Source organism: Rhipicephalus sanguineus, unplaced genomic scaffold (genome assembly GCF_013339695.2).
Source record: "Rhipicephalus sanguineus isolate Rsan-2018 unplaced genomic scaffold, BIME_Rsan_1.4 Seq225, whole genome shotgun sequence".
Classification (NCBI taxonomy): Eukaryota; Metazoa; Arthropoda; class Arachnida; order Ixodida; family Ixodidae; genus Rhipicephalus; species Rhipicephalus sanguineus.
This window is the reverse complement of record NW_023614810.1, coordinates 255794-271906: the sequence shown is the minus strand read 5'-3', so window position 1 is coordinate 271906 and position 16113 is coordinate 255794. Positions and strand designations below refer to the sequence as shown.

Here is a 16113-nt window from a genome sequence, read left to right as displayed (position 1 = left end):
GCCAGTATGTGGCTGTGCCATGCATCTCGCATGGGTGACCTCAAAAAAGCGCTTGTTGTGTCGCATTCTCCTGTCTTTCGTCCCAGAAGTCCGCGCTATTTAGCTGCTCAAAAAAGAGATTGCGTCAGTCTGCAATTGTAGTATTATCGAAGGCTTCCACAATATCTAACGTACAAACGGAGAAAAGATTGCGTCCCTACGAGTGCAAGCGTCTTATTTGCTTCCTCTTCCTCCTCGTCTCTGCTTTCCCTTTCGCGGGATTTTGCCAGGCTGCATCTTTCCGGTGCGTCTTTTCGACCAGAGTGGCAACCGACAACGCCTCCGATTTCGGTGCGCTCGAGGAGGCAGGCTTCGAGGAAATACGACCTGCGGCGGAATCGTCCATGGATGATGGCCACAGATCCTTCAATCCGTGACATCACCCAAATACGACGGGCCCCCTGTAACCATTGGGCGAAAGTGCGAATTCTCACGAAGCCGCAAATGCGCACATGTGATTTCTAGCGCGTCTGGTAGAAAGACTTCGGTCAGATCAAACACAAACAATGCCTCTCAAACAATGAGATATCTTTTTTAAAACACCCATAAAAAATGTCGATTAATCGAATAAAACATCGCATAGAAATCAATTAATCGATGAAAGGCTAAATCGATGAACGATTAACGATTAATCGATTTAAATTTTTAATCGACCATCCCTATTTTGTAAGGTTCGAGGAAGCAAAGTGAATTGAAGAAAATGTCTTGGTTTCTGGCATGGAGATTGGGAGCTCACGCCAAACTATTTCCGGAACGTCCAATGGCTGACAACACCGGTAAAATACTTAGGCATATCCCTGGAAAATTATAGCGACAGTGATCCTTATTGTCGTAGAGAGGCAGCTCAAATCCGAGAAAAGGCCGAATAATGGGAGGGCAAGGATTTATCCATTTTGCTCGCGCTGCCATTTGTAACCTGTTCTTATTGCAAAGCTGTGGTACGTATGGCAATCCTGCATTGCTCTCGAATCAATTTTCAGAAACTAGCCGGACGAACCCGTTTTGACGTGTGCGTGACGATGGTTTGGGTTTGTCGCATTTGTTTCTGCGACAGCTCGTAAATTGCTTTTTGTACCTTCGTGGTGTTCAGGACCCTTTGTTACGCCTGGTCTGCTTAGTGCGCTCGGCCAATGCTTCGCCCAAGTTCGTCTGTGTTCTGTTACATTGAAAGGTAGAACACAAGGTTACTTTAAAGAGATCATCTAGTCATTTCGCTTCGTGAAGGTAGGATTTTATTGGTATTTAAGCACTCTTTCCTGTAAAATGTTTTATATAAGGATTTGTGTGATGGTTCCCAATTTCCTTGTGCCGCTCTCAGTGCTGTGGTGGAACATGGAGCAAAGTGCTCAAATGCGTAGAAAGCATGCCTGTGCGTCTGGGGGTGAAAACTTTCGTCTTTAAGCTACATCCAGGTGCTGTGCCAGTTAAGACATCGTTGTCTGAATAGGGCTGTTCGTTGCATGGCGTGACCACTGCTTTTCATGTCGCAAACCAGAAACTATTGAGCATATGTTTTTCTGGAATGCAGGGATGGGATGTTTTTTTTGGGACGTCCTGTAAAGGACATTAAACAAGGGCTTGCCGTTGGACGCACAGGGAATAAGGTATCTGGCCATTGAAAACGAGGATGGATTTCCCTATGATATTACAATGCTATTGGCGCTGTAGAATATTTGGAGGTCCCGAATGGCTGTGTGCCATGCTGATGTTGATGCCCAACGAGCCATACATTACTTTCGCGAGTCACTTGACTTCGTTTCTTGAACTGCAGAAAATGCAAAGGACGTATTCGGTTGGGTACCTGACGTGGAATCTCTGTTTCATATGAACAATTCCAGACAGCGTGTACTTTCATGTCACTCTTGAAAACTGAAGCACTGCAATAAAGAAACAAAATAAAAAGGGCGCATGGACTAGGCCTCAAGGCACTCGCATTCGCACCTGGGGACCCTAGATCAATCCCAGCACGAGAAAAAATGAGTTTGTTTTATTTATTATTTGTTGCTGTGGGTGATCAGGGTTTTTGGAACACCGCGTTACTAGCTACACAGGTCAGTCAGCGCAACTTCGCTTGAAAACAAAAATATTTCACTACTTAAGCCTTCTTACTTACAATGCAACGAATCTTGAACATAAGGTCTTTTTTTATTTGTATCTTTTTTTATGCTACATAGTCGACAAAGTGAGCTTTCGCGGACTACGTGCACCAGCGCAGTAAAAAAGCCGGCAGATCCCACGCATTGTGGGAATCGATGTAATAATGCGAAGCAGCCAGCAAAGAGCTGCATACATCGTCTTGTATGGCATTGAGGAAAATGCGTGTCATGGTTTTCTTTTTAACTCCTGTTATTTATGTTCGTCACACAGTAAAGTCGCGCAATACCAACTTCGGGGTAGATCAAGCTAGCGAAAGGGCCGCCAGCGCACCATGAGCGTGGCACGTAAGTCATGCTGTACATGACATGTGTGCCATGACTTTCGTGTTAACTCGTGTTATTTGTGTTCGTTACACAGTCACGTCGCAAGATACCAATTTCGGTGTATCAAGCTAGCGAAACGGCCGCCAGCGCACCATGAGCGTGGCACGTAAGTCATGCTGTACATGACATGCTGTCATGACATTCATAATAACTCGTGTTATTTATGTTCATCACACAGTCACGTCGCAAGATAGCAATTTTGGTGTATATCAAGTTAGCGAAACGGCCGCCAGCGCGCCATGAGCGTGGCACGTAAGTCATGCTGTACATGACATTCGTGTCATGATTTTCATGTTAACTCGTGTTTTTATGTTTGTCACACAGTCACGTCGCGCAATACTAATTCCGGGTAAATCAACCTAACGAAACGGCCGCCAGCGCCCCATGAGCGTGGCACTTAAGTCATGCTGTACATGACATGCGTGTCATGATTTCATGCTAACTCGTGTTATTTATTTCGTTATACAGTCACGTCGCGCAATACCAATTTCGGGGTAGATCAAGCTAGCGAAACGGCCGCCAGCGCCCCATGAGCGTGGCACGTAAGTCATGCTGTACATGACATGCATGTCATGATTTTCATGTTAACTCGTGTTATTTATGTTCGTTACACAGTCACGTCGCAAGATACCAATTTCGGGGTAGGTCAAGCTAGCGAAACGGCCGCCAGCGCCCCATGAGCGTGGCACGTAAGTCATGCTGTACATGACATGCATGTCATGATTTTTATGTTAGCTCGTGTTATTTATGTTCGTCACACAGTCACGTGGCAAGATACCAATTTTGGTGTATATCAAGCTGGCGAAACGGCCGCCAGCGCACCATGAGCGTGGCACGTAAGTCATGCTGTACATGACATGCGTGTCATGATTTTCATGCTAACTCATGTTTTTTATGTTCGTTACACAGTCACGTCGCGCAATACCAATTTCGGTGTATATCAAGCTAGCGAAACGGCCGCCAGCGCACCATGAGCGTGGCACGTAAGTCATGCTGTACATGACATGCGTGTGATGATTTTCATGCTAACTCGTGTTATTTATGTTCGTTACACAGTCACGTCGCGCAATACCAATTCCGGGTAGATCAACCTAACGAAACGGCCGCCAGCGCCCCATGAGCGTGGCACGTAAGTCATGCTGTACATGACATGCATGTCATGATTTTTATGTTAACTCGTGTTATTTATGTTCGTCACACAGTCACGTCGCAAGATACCAATTTGGTGTATATCAAGCTAGCGAAACGGCCGCCAGCGCACCATGAGCGTGGCACGTAAGTCATGCTGTACATGACATGCGTGTCATGATTTTCATGCTAACTCATGTTTTTTATGTTCGTTACACAGTCACGTCGCGCATAAAAAATTTCGGTGTATATCAAGCTAGCGAAAACGGCCGCCAGCGCACCATGAGCGTGGCACGTAAGTCATGCTGTACATGACATGCGTGTCATGATTTTCATGTTAACTCGTGTTTTTATGCTTGTCACACAGTCACGACCGCAATACCAGTTCCGGTAGATCAACCTAACGAAACGGCCGCCAGCGCCCCATGAGCGTGGCACGTAAGTCGCTGTACATGCATGCGTGTCATGATTTTCATGCTAACTCGTGTTATTTATGTTCGTACACAGTCACGTCGCGCAATACCAATTCCGGGTAGATCAACCTAACGAAACGGCCGCCAGCGCCCCATGAGCGTGGCACGTAAGTCATGCTGTACATGACATGCGTGTCATGACTTTCATGTTAACTCGTGTTTTTATGTTTGTCACACAGTCACGTCGCGCAATACCAATTCCGGATAGATCAACCTAACGAAACGGCCGCCAGCGCCCCATGAGCGTGGCACGTAAGTCATGCTGTACATGACATGCGTGTCATGACTTTCATGTTAACTCGTGTTTTCATGTTTGTCACACAGTGACGTCGCGCAATACCAATTCCGGGGTAGATCAACCTAACGAAACGGCCGCCAGCGCCCCATGAGCGTGGCACGTAAGTCATGCTGTACATGACATGCGTGTCATGATTTTCATGTTATGACTTGTCATTTATGTTCGTCATACAGGCAGTAACGCCATACCAATTTTGGTGTACATTCGATTAACCAAGCGACCAGAGAGCACAAAGTCGTAGGCGGCTAGATAGATAGATAGATAGATAGATAGATAGATAGATAGATAGATAGATAGATAGATAGATAGATATAGAGATAGATAGATAGATACGCTCAAAGTCGCAGAAGTTCGCTAAGAAATTCTTCGCATTTAAAAAGTGTGTGCCTCGGTTCCGTAGCCGTGGCTGTGCTGCCACAAAGAGTTTTCGCCACGTGTAGTCGATAGAGTTGCGGCGTTTCGATGGCCACGTAGCAGATGGCCTTTCAAAAGTGCCCGTATGACACATGTATTAGCCGATGAAAGCGTGTCGAATTGAAAAAGAAATCAAGGCGACAATCAATATCATCCTCAGACTTCACCGTCCTTTTAATATTATACTTAGGCTTAAACACCATTATCTGCACAACTAATTATAAACCTATGCAGTATGCATCCTTTTGTTCCCTTTGTATTTGAGTGTTGATTTGAATTGCACTCTTCTTGAAGATGCATTGTACTTTTGTGCATGTTTTCTCATTAATAATACAAACCCAAGGCCCTCTTCCAATACCGATTTTAGCTGCCTTGTCTACGCGTGGCTTTTTGTTTATTGACTTCATAACAGAATAGCAAACCGACAGCTAAAAAGTGTGCTTGGAACTACCGCTGCCATGGTACGCATGTAAAATTAAGCCCATTTAACTTGTGCACAGCGTGCGCCGTCTTTCGTGACTTTGTCAACTCCCGCTGCCAGAATATGTAGTTTATTTTCTCCCATCGCCCCCTGTAGCACAGCTACGCGTACCACGAGTATTCGCAAGAGCTCCGTGCGTTGTTGTCCATGCAGCGAAGGTGCCCTGTTCGCGCTCTAAAGCTTTGCGGAAATTTACTCCCGGCGCATGCACCGTACTGCGATGAGCGTCGATCTCCAAATATACACGTCAGTCGTAATACTTCGCCTGCTTACTGCTTTCGCCGAATAACGCGTACATTGCGTTCCTGTCCTTTCACACATGCGGTAATTCTGACCGTTTTGACGAGGTGGTGGGGGAAGTTAGTTGACCGTTGCGACGATCACACTAATAAAGTAAGTGTGTGCCAACGATTAAGCGAGAAACCGGTCTTACATAACATCAACCCTTCGAAAACGTAAGATGATATTCAGAGAAAATAACTGTCACATACACATGTGGGGCGAACGCTCGATCACTGCGTCTGCACTTCCCGTTTGTTTATCCACTGCTTCGGAACATATTAGGAAGTATTTCGTGCAAACGTAGGAGACAGTGCGAGTGTCTTAATTATTTGGGGCCAAAATTCCTGCATGACCGACAACACGGAGAGCATACTTTGTCTATGAGGGCAGCGCGACCCGGACGGAGGACTGAAAGGAACGGACACACACGCTGCCCTCATAGCGAACGTTGGTTCTGTTCATAATTGCTTTTATGGCGCGAGAGAACACGATCACAAGAAAGGACACACGGGACCGAGCGCTACTAACAACTGATTTATTTGCAGAAATACACGTACAGTATGGTCCACTCTTAGAGGGAACACGCGAGCGCGTGGCCGGCTGTCCGCGGAGCGCTAACTGCTGGCGAGATTTGTAAATGCAGCGCACGCGTATAGATTCATTACGGCGTTCGGGTGCGCGCCGCTCTTACAAGTGTATGCGCATGCGCCGCATTTACAAATCTCGCCGCTAGTCAGCGCCGCGCGGGCTGTCAGCCACGCGCTCGCGTGTTCCCTGTAAGAGTGGACCGTACTGTACATATGTATCCTTCTCAGCGCGTGCGCAGGAAACAGGTTCGCATCAATGGCGGTCGGATAACGCATGCTCTAACGCAGCTGGGTTCCCTGGTTCGCTTGTCACTGGTGTCGCTGAAAGCCTCTTAAAAAAATGAAGGTCTCCCAGAACTGTAGCTGAGGTCCCTCGTGAAGAGGTCAGACCGGTGGCCCTGCCGTATGTGCACAAGCTGGCCCATAACCTGAAGAAGGTTGCGAGCAGACATGGCGTTCCGCTCGTCTTTTCAGCTCCTAGGAAGCTCGGAGGGCTTTGCTCTCAAATAGAAAAAAAAAGAATAGGGAATGCAAGAGGTTGTGGCCGAAGAGATAGTCTATGATATTCCTCCTACATGCGGCTGATCCTACATAGGACAAACTGGTCGATATTTAAATGAGCGGATCAGGGCATCCAGGAATGTTGAGCAAGATAAAGAGGGCACAAATTTGCTTAAGCATATAAGGAATTGCCCTTCAAGCTCTTGTAGACCACGCTTTTCTGACGTGCGAGTTATCGCCAGAATCAAAGATAAAACAGCCAGAGAATTGATGGAAGCGTAGGGTATCGGCGAAAAAGGTGACATGTGCGTTAGTGACACTTCCGTAGTGTTGTATAAATGTGAGAAAAAGTTTAGTGAGCATGCCTTATCTGACCACCATTGATGCGAACATGTTTGCTGCGCACGCGCGCCGAGATGATACATATGTACGTGTATTTATGCAAATAGATCAGTTGTTAGTGGCGCTCTGTCCCGTGTCCTTTCTTGTGATTGTGTTCTCTCGCGCCCTAAAAGCAATTATGAACGTGCACCAACTCGCCCAACAAAAAAGTTCTCTTATGTTCAGTTACCAACTCGCCCAGCTTGCCGTAATAAGAACACTGAGAACAGCTGCGGAACATTTGACGGAATGGTGCAGACAGACGTACCTGGTAGGGTCCGTAGGGTCCCCGCTTGCCCCACATGCTGGAGAGGCGGTTCCAGTCGGAGGAGGCACGTTTGCCCCACATGCCGGACAGCGCGTTCCAGTCGCCACCGGCCTGCGGCTCGCCGAGGGCGCCTAGCAACGAGCCCAGCACCAGCAGCGCCAGCATCCACACCCCGCTTGTCGGAACGCTGCTGCGGGCCATCCCCCTGCAGGAGAGCGTCTTGAAACCCTCCTCTGCTTTTCGTTGCACTTGACTGCGCTATTCTCAAACAAAACTGTAGGTAAGAGCAACGTAAAACCACTGATCTCCACTAGGAGGAGCTGGATGGCGCATCGAGCACGCGGGCGTGAAGCCACCGGAAGCTGCCGTTTTTGTCCCGGAAGAGAGCTTTTCTCTTCTTTTTTTTAAATAAATACCTGCCTGTAGCGCAGTAAACTGTACGAATCGACCGGAAAAGTAGTCAGGGAAGACATTTCACGCGTAAGTACCTCAAAGTTGCATTACTTTTTACGAATTTTGTACGTTGCAGCACTCCGCCATATTCGGACGGTGTCGGCACGGCGTCTGTCATCTTTCGTGTAGCGTTCGTCGGCGTCTAAAGTGAGGCGTAATCGCAGAGTTTGAAAAAATAAAAAAGAAAAACGATCATAACAACAGCTGCCACCCGAGAATATTTGAATTGCGCGACTGAGACGGACAGAAGACGCCAGCTTCCGGGACAAACAGGGACCTTCCGGGGCTTCACAAGCGCCCGCCTCGCAGAGCGGGGATGCGCCGTCCAGCCTTTTTAATGGAGGTCAGTGCGTAAAACAGGAAACGAAGCAAAACACATGACCCGAGCAGTGCACACGTTGTAAGGACGTTGAAGCGCACCAGCACATTTCTGAAAGAGAGCTCAGCTCTGTGTTCATAAATCCCAAGCACATACTTTTATTCAAATAAGTTATCATTTTCTTGCACAAGGCCGAGGAGAAATACGATCTTGTCGGAACCACTCTTGACACAGTGAAGAAAAGGACAAGCGAAGCACGGGCAAGCAAGGTAAACTCCGCATTGCGCAAGCTGGCTGCAGCTTGCCTCATTCATTTATGTTATCTCTATGCCGGCGTAAAATCGCTGTTTCCTTGAGAGCATCCTACAGATTGTAGGTAGACTGTAAAGAAAAATTAGACGAGATGGGAGTTTTATCATCAGCCTCGAGAGCTCCCGTGCCCGCAGCGTGTACTCCGTCACTCGTAGCGACATGGTGCAATTGCGCGATTAAAAAAAAATTGCTGCTCTTTTACATGCTTTTGTTAACTACGCGATTTTATTGCGTCTTGCGTCTCTCTAATGACGTGTGCGCGTGAAAAGGAACATCACCAAGAAAGATTTTGGAAGCAAGCCTGTTTTATTAGCATAATAGTGTACTTGCAATATACACCAAATTACTCCGCAAATAAAAAAATGATGCAAGGGCTCACGAGCACAACATCACAATAGTTCTGAAACTCACGTTGCCCATCTAGAAGGTGACTGGAGCGAGACAGCAGCCGTGAAAGTATCTCTTTGGCAGCTTTAGGCTTCATTCACACAGCCGTCATACGCTCCGTCGCGTCACCGTCGCGTCAAAGAAACGTACAGCAAGCGCGACGGACCAGTGTACAAAGAGGCGACGGCGGTGGTCACGTCGATAGTCGCACGTTTTTGTGTAGTGTTGACTGACTGATCCCATGGTCCCTTAAACTTAGAGAAACGAAATCGTCATTATGCATTAAATAAGCTATACAACTGCTTGTCTATATAATGTTTGCGTAAAGTAAGAATAACTGTTTCGTAGTACACCATGAACGCGAAGCTTGTATTACTGCAACCACGGTGTAAGATATATACTGTTTAGGTGTGGACACTCCTCGGCTTGCATGCAGAGCGCGTTCGACCAGACAAAGTAACAACGGCGCGCGTCTGTCGGTCCGGTGACCGCAGCGGGTATCTATCGGCGGGAAGACGCAACTTAAGGAGAAAAAATGCTTTCTGCACCGTTGCTATAGCAACCGACGCAGTCGGCGGCAACGCCGGCGTCCGCTGCATGTCTTGTTTTTCGCTCGTGAAAAACGCGGTATGCGTTTCTAACTTGAGTTGCTGGCGTGCCGTAGCCGCGTTCGCTGACTAGGAAATTCGGATTTCCCGCGAAGCGCCAGTTGCTTACGAGAACGGATAACTGGGCTAGTTTGTGGGAACTCATGTTAAGGCAGGTAGCGCAAAGAGACACGGACACAAGCGAAGAATAAGTGCACAGGACAAGCGCCAACTTCAAACTAAAGTTTATTTCCTGAATCCTCGCCTATTTATCTTATATCACACCACCACACAGTCACCATGGAGAGAACAACTGGTACTGCTGCGAATGTCATGACGCCGACTCACCTTAATAATTTCTTATACCTAAAATGATAACACTACTAAAACGCGCAAAACCGCGCAGTCAAACACTGATAACTCGAAAACATCATAATAAGAACACGCATGCTCAGAATAGAATGTTCCTATTACGCGGCAAGGGTAGCAGCGAGGTTGGCCGAAAGAAAAGCTATCTCACACGGGAGTAGGCTCAGTGACGCCTGGCTAACACATACAGAATCGCTCTTGAAAATTAAAAACGCTTCTACAATCTCTCTGGACAGCTTGTTCCGGTTCCGGTACATCACCGCCGTGTCAGACAAAAGTGGATCACACCCGCACTGCCGACAGTGCATCGCGAGATGCGAGTATGGCGAACCTTTTAGAGAGCTGAAATGTTCTCTGCGCCTGATGTTCAAACATCTGGCCGTCTGGCCTATATATTTACGCCCGCACGAAAAAGGAATGCAGTACACAACGTTAAGAGTGCACGAAACGAACCGCATACCGTGCTTCACGTCATGACGTTGACATTGTTTTCACGGCAAAAAACAAGGTGGGAGCCATTTGTCCAAAGTTGCAGAGGCGCATGTGCAGCAAGGAAGATCACAGAACGGCGACCTGTACCGTTAGGCACGGTATGCGGTTCGTTTCGTGCACTCTTAACGTTGTGTACTGCATTCCTTTTTCGTGCGGGCGTAAATATATAGGCCAGACGGGCAGATGTTTGAACATCAGGCTCAGAGAACATTTCAGCTCTCTAAAAGGTTCGCCATACTCGCATCTCGCGATGCACTGTCGGCAGTGCGGGTGTGATCCACTTTTGTCTGACACGGCGGTGATGTACCGGAACCGGAACAAGCTGTACAGAGAGATTGTAGAAGCGTTTTTAATTTTCAAGAGCGATTCTGTATGTGTTAGCCAGGCGTCACTGAGCCTACTCCCGTGTGAGATAGCTTTTCTTTCGGCCAACCTCGCTGCTACCCTTGCCGCGTAATAGGAACATTCTATTCTGAGCATGCGTGTTCTTATTATGATGTTTTCGAGTTATCAGTGTTTGACTGCGCGGTTTTGCGCGTTTTAGTATTGTTATCATTTTAGGTTAAGAAATTATTAAGGTGAGTCGGCGTCATGACATTCGCAGCAGTATCAGTTGTTCTCTCCATGGTGACTATGTGGTGGTGTGATATAAGATAAATAGGCGAGGATTCAGGAAATAAACTTTAGTTTGAAGTTGGCGCTTGTCCTGTGCACTTATTCTTCGCTTGTGTCCGTGTCTCTTTGCGCTACCTGCCTTAACGCCAGTTGCTACGGGAACGCGTTTTGTGTTGAAGTTGCGTCATCCTGCCGGTAGGTATCCGCTGCCGTCAGCGGTCCGACGGGATCTCGGCGTTGTTACTTTATCTGGTCGATCGCGTCTCGCGAGTGTCCTCACCTAAAGAGTATATATCTTACACCATGGTCCTAACATTCCTCCCTTTTAAGTTTAAATATATACACAATTTCTCTAAACACTGGAGCCAAAACGAACGACTGGTCTACGAGTTCGTGTAGATCTTCTCAGCTCGGGTCCCTCGGGCGTGTAGAGAGGACTTGGGCTGGTGATGCCAGGCTCCACGTCGACAGGTGATTGTACCGGAGGAAGCCGGAAGTGGTAGTCAGGTAGTGGCTCTGAAGGCTTCTCCGTCGGCCATGCGCGCCTCAGTTGGTTGCGATGCCTATGGTGCACGTCTCCATTTGCCATTCGAACTAGATAGGAGACTGGACCCTTCACTTTGATTACTTCAGCCAACTTCCATCGCGGTCCCGCAGCGAAGCATCGGGCGTAGACCGAATCTCCTACCCCAAATCCTTTCACAGTGGTGTCAGAGGTGGAGTGCTGACGGACTGGGTGCAGCTTGTCTAATGCTGAACGTAATTTTCTGCCCATCATCATCTCCGGGCTCTTTCCAGTCTCTGAATGTGGGGTGGTATGTTGTTTATATAAGAAGCGGGATATCTTGCACTGGGTGTCGTTTCCCGACTGTTTCTTCAACGCTTCTTTTACTTCCCTCACCATTCTTTCGGCCCTTCCATTACTAGAAGGGTGATAAGGTGCTGTAAATACTGAGCGGATGCCGTTAAGCTTGAGAAACGCTTGCATCTCCTCGCTCGTGAATGCGGTTCCGTTGTCGGAAACGATAACATCTGGAACTCCGTGAGTGGCAAACAGTGCACGTAGAGCTGAGATTACTGCCGAAGTTTTCATGGAAGGCATAATTTTCACTTCAGCCCAGTTGGAGAATGCGTCCACCACGACGAGCAAAACTTCGCCTTGTACTGGTCCGGCAAAGTCGATGTGCAAACGGCTCCAAGGTTGATCTGGCTTAACCCAGAAGTGAACTGGTTCTTTTGGATCGCTTTGGCGGTTCACTTGGCATCTTTCACAGTGACGCACAAACTCCTCGATTTCTTTGTCCATTTTCGGCCACCATATTAGCGATCTTGCTTGACTTTCATAGCTGTCATGCCAGGATGATTTGCGTGCAACAAACGAAGAACATTATTTCTTGCTGCTTGAGGTATGACCACTCGATTTCCCCAGAGGATGCAATCCCGATGCAGAGATAACTCATTCTTTCTTGTTGCAAAAGCCGCAAGATCATTGTCGTACTTTGCCGGCCAACCAGAAAGAATGTAATTCTTCACAGTGGGCAATATATGGTCCCTCTTCGTGAGTTCCGCGATGTCAGACGCTTGTAAGGGCGGATACTCCACAGCGTCCAACAGCAACACGTCACCAGGTGGTTGCGTCTCGTCTTCGCGTCCCGGTACTGGAAGACGGCTTAATGCGTCAGCGTTGCTGTTGCGGTGACCTGGTCGATATTCCAAGGTGTAGTCATATGCAGCCAAAAGAAGAATCCAACGAAGCATTCTTGGGGAAACAACTTCCGGAATGCGTTTCTCTCTGTTAAACAATCCCAGCAGAGGCTGGTGATCAGTTGTAACAATGAAGTTACGTCCAGCCAAATATTGGTGGAACTTCTTTACGCCATACACGATGGCTAAGCCCTCCTTGTCAATCTGCGCATACTTTCGCTCGCTCGATCCAAGCGTTTTAGAAGCGTATGCTATTGGGCGTTCTGTGCCATCTTGTTCCCGGTGAGCCAACACGGCTCCAATTCCAACAGGTGATGCGTCGCACGACAGCACAATTGTTTGCTTCGGGTCATACGAAAAATGAACTGCTTCTGACGATAACAATTTCTTCAGCGCAACAAAGGCTCGGTCGTGCTGGCTATTCCAGCTCCAAGCACTGTCTTTGTCCAACAAGCGGTGAAGTGGTTCCGCGACTTCTGCTTTTCCTTTTAGGAATCGGCTAAAAAATTAATTAGCCCAAGGAACGATTGCAGTTCTTTCTTTGATGACGGCGTCGGTGCGTTCAGGATCGCGTCCACTTTGCTTGTAGAAGGATGAATGCCCGTAGCATCAATCACATGACCCAAAAACTCCATGCTCGACTTGCGGAATTCGCATTTTTCTTTGTTCACCCGCAGACGTGCGTTCTGTAGCCGGGTGAGCACTACCTCTAGGCGTTCTGCGTGCTGTTCTGGCGTCTCTCCTGAGATTAAGATGTCATCGAGATAGCATTTGACTCCCGATACTCCTGCCAACAACGTGTCCATGGTGCGCTGGAACAACCACGGCGCTACGGTAATTCCAAAAGGCAGTCTGCGCACTTTAAATAAGCCCTTCATAGTGTTTACAGTAAGGACATCAGCTGATGCGTCGTCCACCACAAGCTGTTGATAGGCCTGAGCCAAATCCAGCTTCGTGAAAATTTTGCTTGGTCCTAGCGTTGCTAGCATTTCATCAGTTGTGGGCAAGGGATAGACGCTACTTTGAACGTTCACCGTGCTGCGATAATCACCACACAAGCGTACGGAACCATTTCGCTTTCTCACGACTACGATGGGGGTTGGCCATGTAGAGGCTCCCACACGCCTTGCTTAACAAGCCTGTCTATCTCTGCTGCCACGTCATCTCGAAGGGCAAACGGTACTGCTCTGCTTTTCAAAAACACCGGCTGTGCTTCATTTTTTAGATCAATGTGCACTGGTTGTTGAGTGCATCCTGGAAGATCATTCGCAAAGACCTCTTGAAATCGCTGAAGCATTTCTGACTCATCAGATATTTTCTTTATTCCTTGAATTTTAATTCCTAAAGCCTTAAACCAACTTCTTCCAAGAAGACTACTACCTGCTTGTTCACCACTACTAAAGGCAACTTTGCACATTTTTCTTTGAAACGCACTTCGACTATTGCTTTTCCCAGCATCTCAAGTGGCTCTTTCGTCCAAGTCACAAGCTGCGTTCCGGTACTGACTAGCGGAATTTTGCCTGCGCGTCCTTCAATTGCTCGCCACGTTTCTTGACTAACCAGCGAGTGAGACGCTCCTGAGTCTACTTCCATCTGCACCTCTTTTCCTTGGATCAGCACAGTGGTAATAAATTTTTCTGACTCGCGAACTTCGTAAACAGAGTAAAGCTCTTCCACTTCGTGCAAAGGTCTGCTTGCCTGACTTTGCTTCCGTGCCGGATTTTTTCCTCGCTTCTGTGCCGCAGTTTATGACTTGACGGCGATTCTTTTCTGAAGCGACAAGCTCTAGCGATATGGCCTTTTTTCTTGCAATAGTGACAAGCTTCATAACGAAATTTGCAAGTTTTAGAACTGTGCTCACCGTTGCAGCGGTAACAGACGCCATCTCTGGACGCAGCTGGCTCCTTTGGGCGCGTTTCGTGGACGGCTGCGTCGCCTGTGCAGTTCGCGTCGCTGAGGCTCTGTGTCCTGATTTCTCGTTGCTGCCGTTGGGTTGCTTCCGCTGTCACGGCCATGTCGTACGCCACAGTGAATGTCAGGTTCCTTTCTGCCAGTAGGCGTTGCTGCACAGCCTCGTTGCTGATGCCGAAGACGAAACGATCTCGCATCATCTCGTCCATAGGAAGCGTGTCGTCTCCGAAGCCACAGTTTTCAGCCAGCCTTCTCAGCGCTGTCACGTAATCTGCGACGCTTTCGCCTTGCGCTTGGTTACGCTTGTAAAATAAAAATCTACCGTACAGCACTGACGGCTTCGGATGCATGTGTTCTCGGACCGCTTTCTTGATCTTCTCGTAGGCTGCAGCAGTTGGCCTTTCGGGTTTGACCAGCGTCACGATGAGACTGTACGTTTCTTCTCCACAGGAGCTGAGTAAAACAGCACGCTTTTCTTCATCCTTCGAAAGCTTGTTGGCTTCGCAGTACATTTCAAGTCGTTCCACGTACTCGTCCCATGACGCACTTGTACCGAGGCGATACTCCCCGATGCCGCTGACTGGCATTGCACTGCGCGTCTTGTTCGGGCCTGCGCTGGTTCGCTGCCGGTCTTCGTCGCCACTGTAATGGACGTGACTCGGAGCCAGACGCTCAGCAACAGAACAAAAGGTTTATTGCGCGTTCCCATAAAAGCGGCTAACAGATGACGTCATTTGCACGTGGCTCACGTGCGTCTCAACACAGAGAGCGGCGTTTGGTGCCGCGTCCTAACATGTTGCTTTGCAAGCGAGGAGAGCGACGACCGCACGAAGCTCGGCGACGAAGAAACATGTGTTTGTAAAACACGTGCAAGCATCGCGTTGAGTGAAGACATCTGATTGGTTCAATCTATAGGGGAGGGGCTCCGTCACCGTGCAGGCGACGGAAACGTAGAGCACCGCTTTAGGTCATTGTCAACCCGTTTTGGAGGAGAAAACAGCTAGGAAATCCTCTCCCCTGACGAAAAGCGGTGTCGTGCCGGTTACGCGACGAAGCGTTTGACGGCTGTGTGATTGATGCCTTACACAGTGCAGCGTTTCTTCTTTTAGCGTGCCGCATTCACTAACACGAAATTCGAGGGCATGCGGGCCGTGTGCTAGCGAAAGCATTCTGCAGTCGCAGGATCGGTTATGCGCAGATTCTGTGAGGTAGTTTCGCTTCTCGAATCGCGCCAGTAAACAACACATAAGCAAAGAAATAACCTACGGAAGGTACGTAGCGAAACCACTGCGCATAAGTGAGCGATGCCTCGTTGATGACAATGCGGCGAACTAAAGACAAGCCTAGCAGGCCGCCTGCACATGCCCCCATTTGTAGCGCTCGCCCAAAAAGATTAGGCAGTGAGCTATTTAGCCAAGTGCCAGGTAATACGTAAGGTAAATTGCTAGCTTACTTCGGCATGTTTAAAATTAAAGATATTGGAAAAAATTACATTGATTTTTTCGTTTTCGTTATTTGCCCCGCCTAACCTAGTCGCGCTTCAATCGTACCGAGCGTGTAGATGTTTGTGGCGATAAGTTTTCGACCGCTTTATGTTCCAAGTTTCACGACCGATATGAATTGGTTTCAGGC

The 16113-nt window shown here is 48.1% G+C and overlaps 2 protein-coding genes across 2 annotated transcripts in view; both read right to left on the bottom strand.

Annotated features, from left to right (window-relative positions):
- Positions 1–16113, bottom strand: part of LOC119376791 (prothoracicostatic peptides) — a 233173-nt gene that overhangs the window by 44976 nt on the left and 172084 nt on the right. Inside the window, exon 2 of the mRNA XM_049411487.1 lies at positions 7333–7537. Within this exon, the coding sequence (XP_049267444.1) occupies positions 7333–7533 (201 nt within the window). The 5' untranslated portion in view covers positions 7534–7537. The remainder of the gene's footprint in view (positions 1–7332; positions 7538–16113) is intronic.
- Positions 11219–15068, bottom strand: LOC125756592 (uncharacterized). Its single transcript, XM_049411483.1, has 2 exons — positions 14432–15068; positions 11219–11550 (listed from the first exon to the last, which is right to left on the bottom strand). The coding sequence occupies exons 1-2, from the start codon at positions 15066–15068 to the stop codon at positions 11219–11221; spliced, it is 969 nt and encodes a 322-aa protein (XP_049267440.1).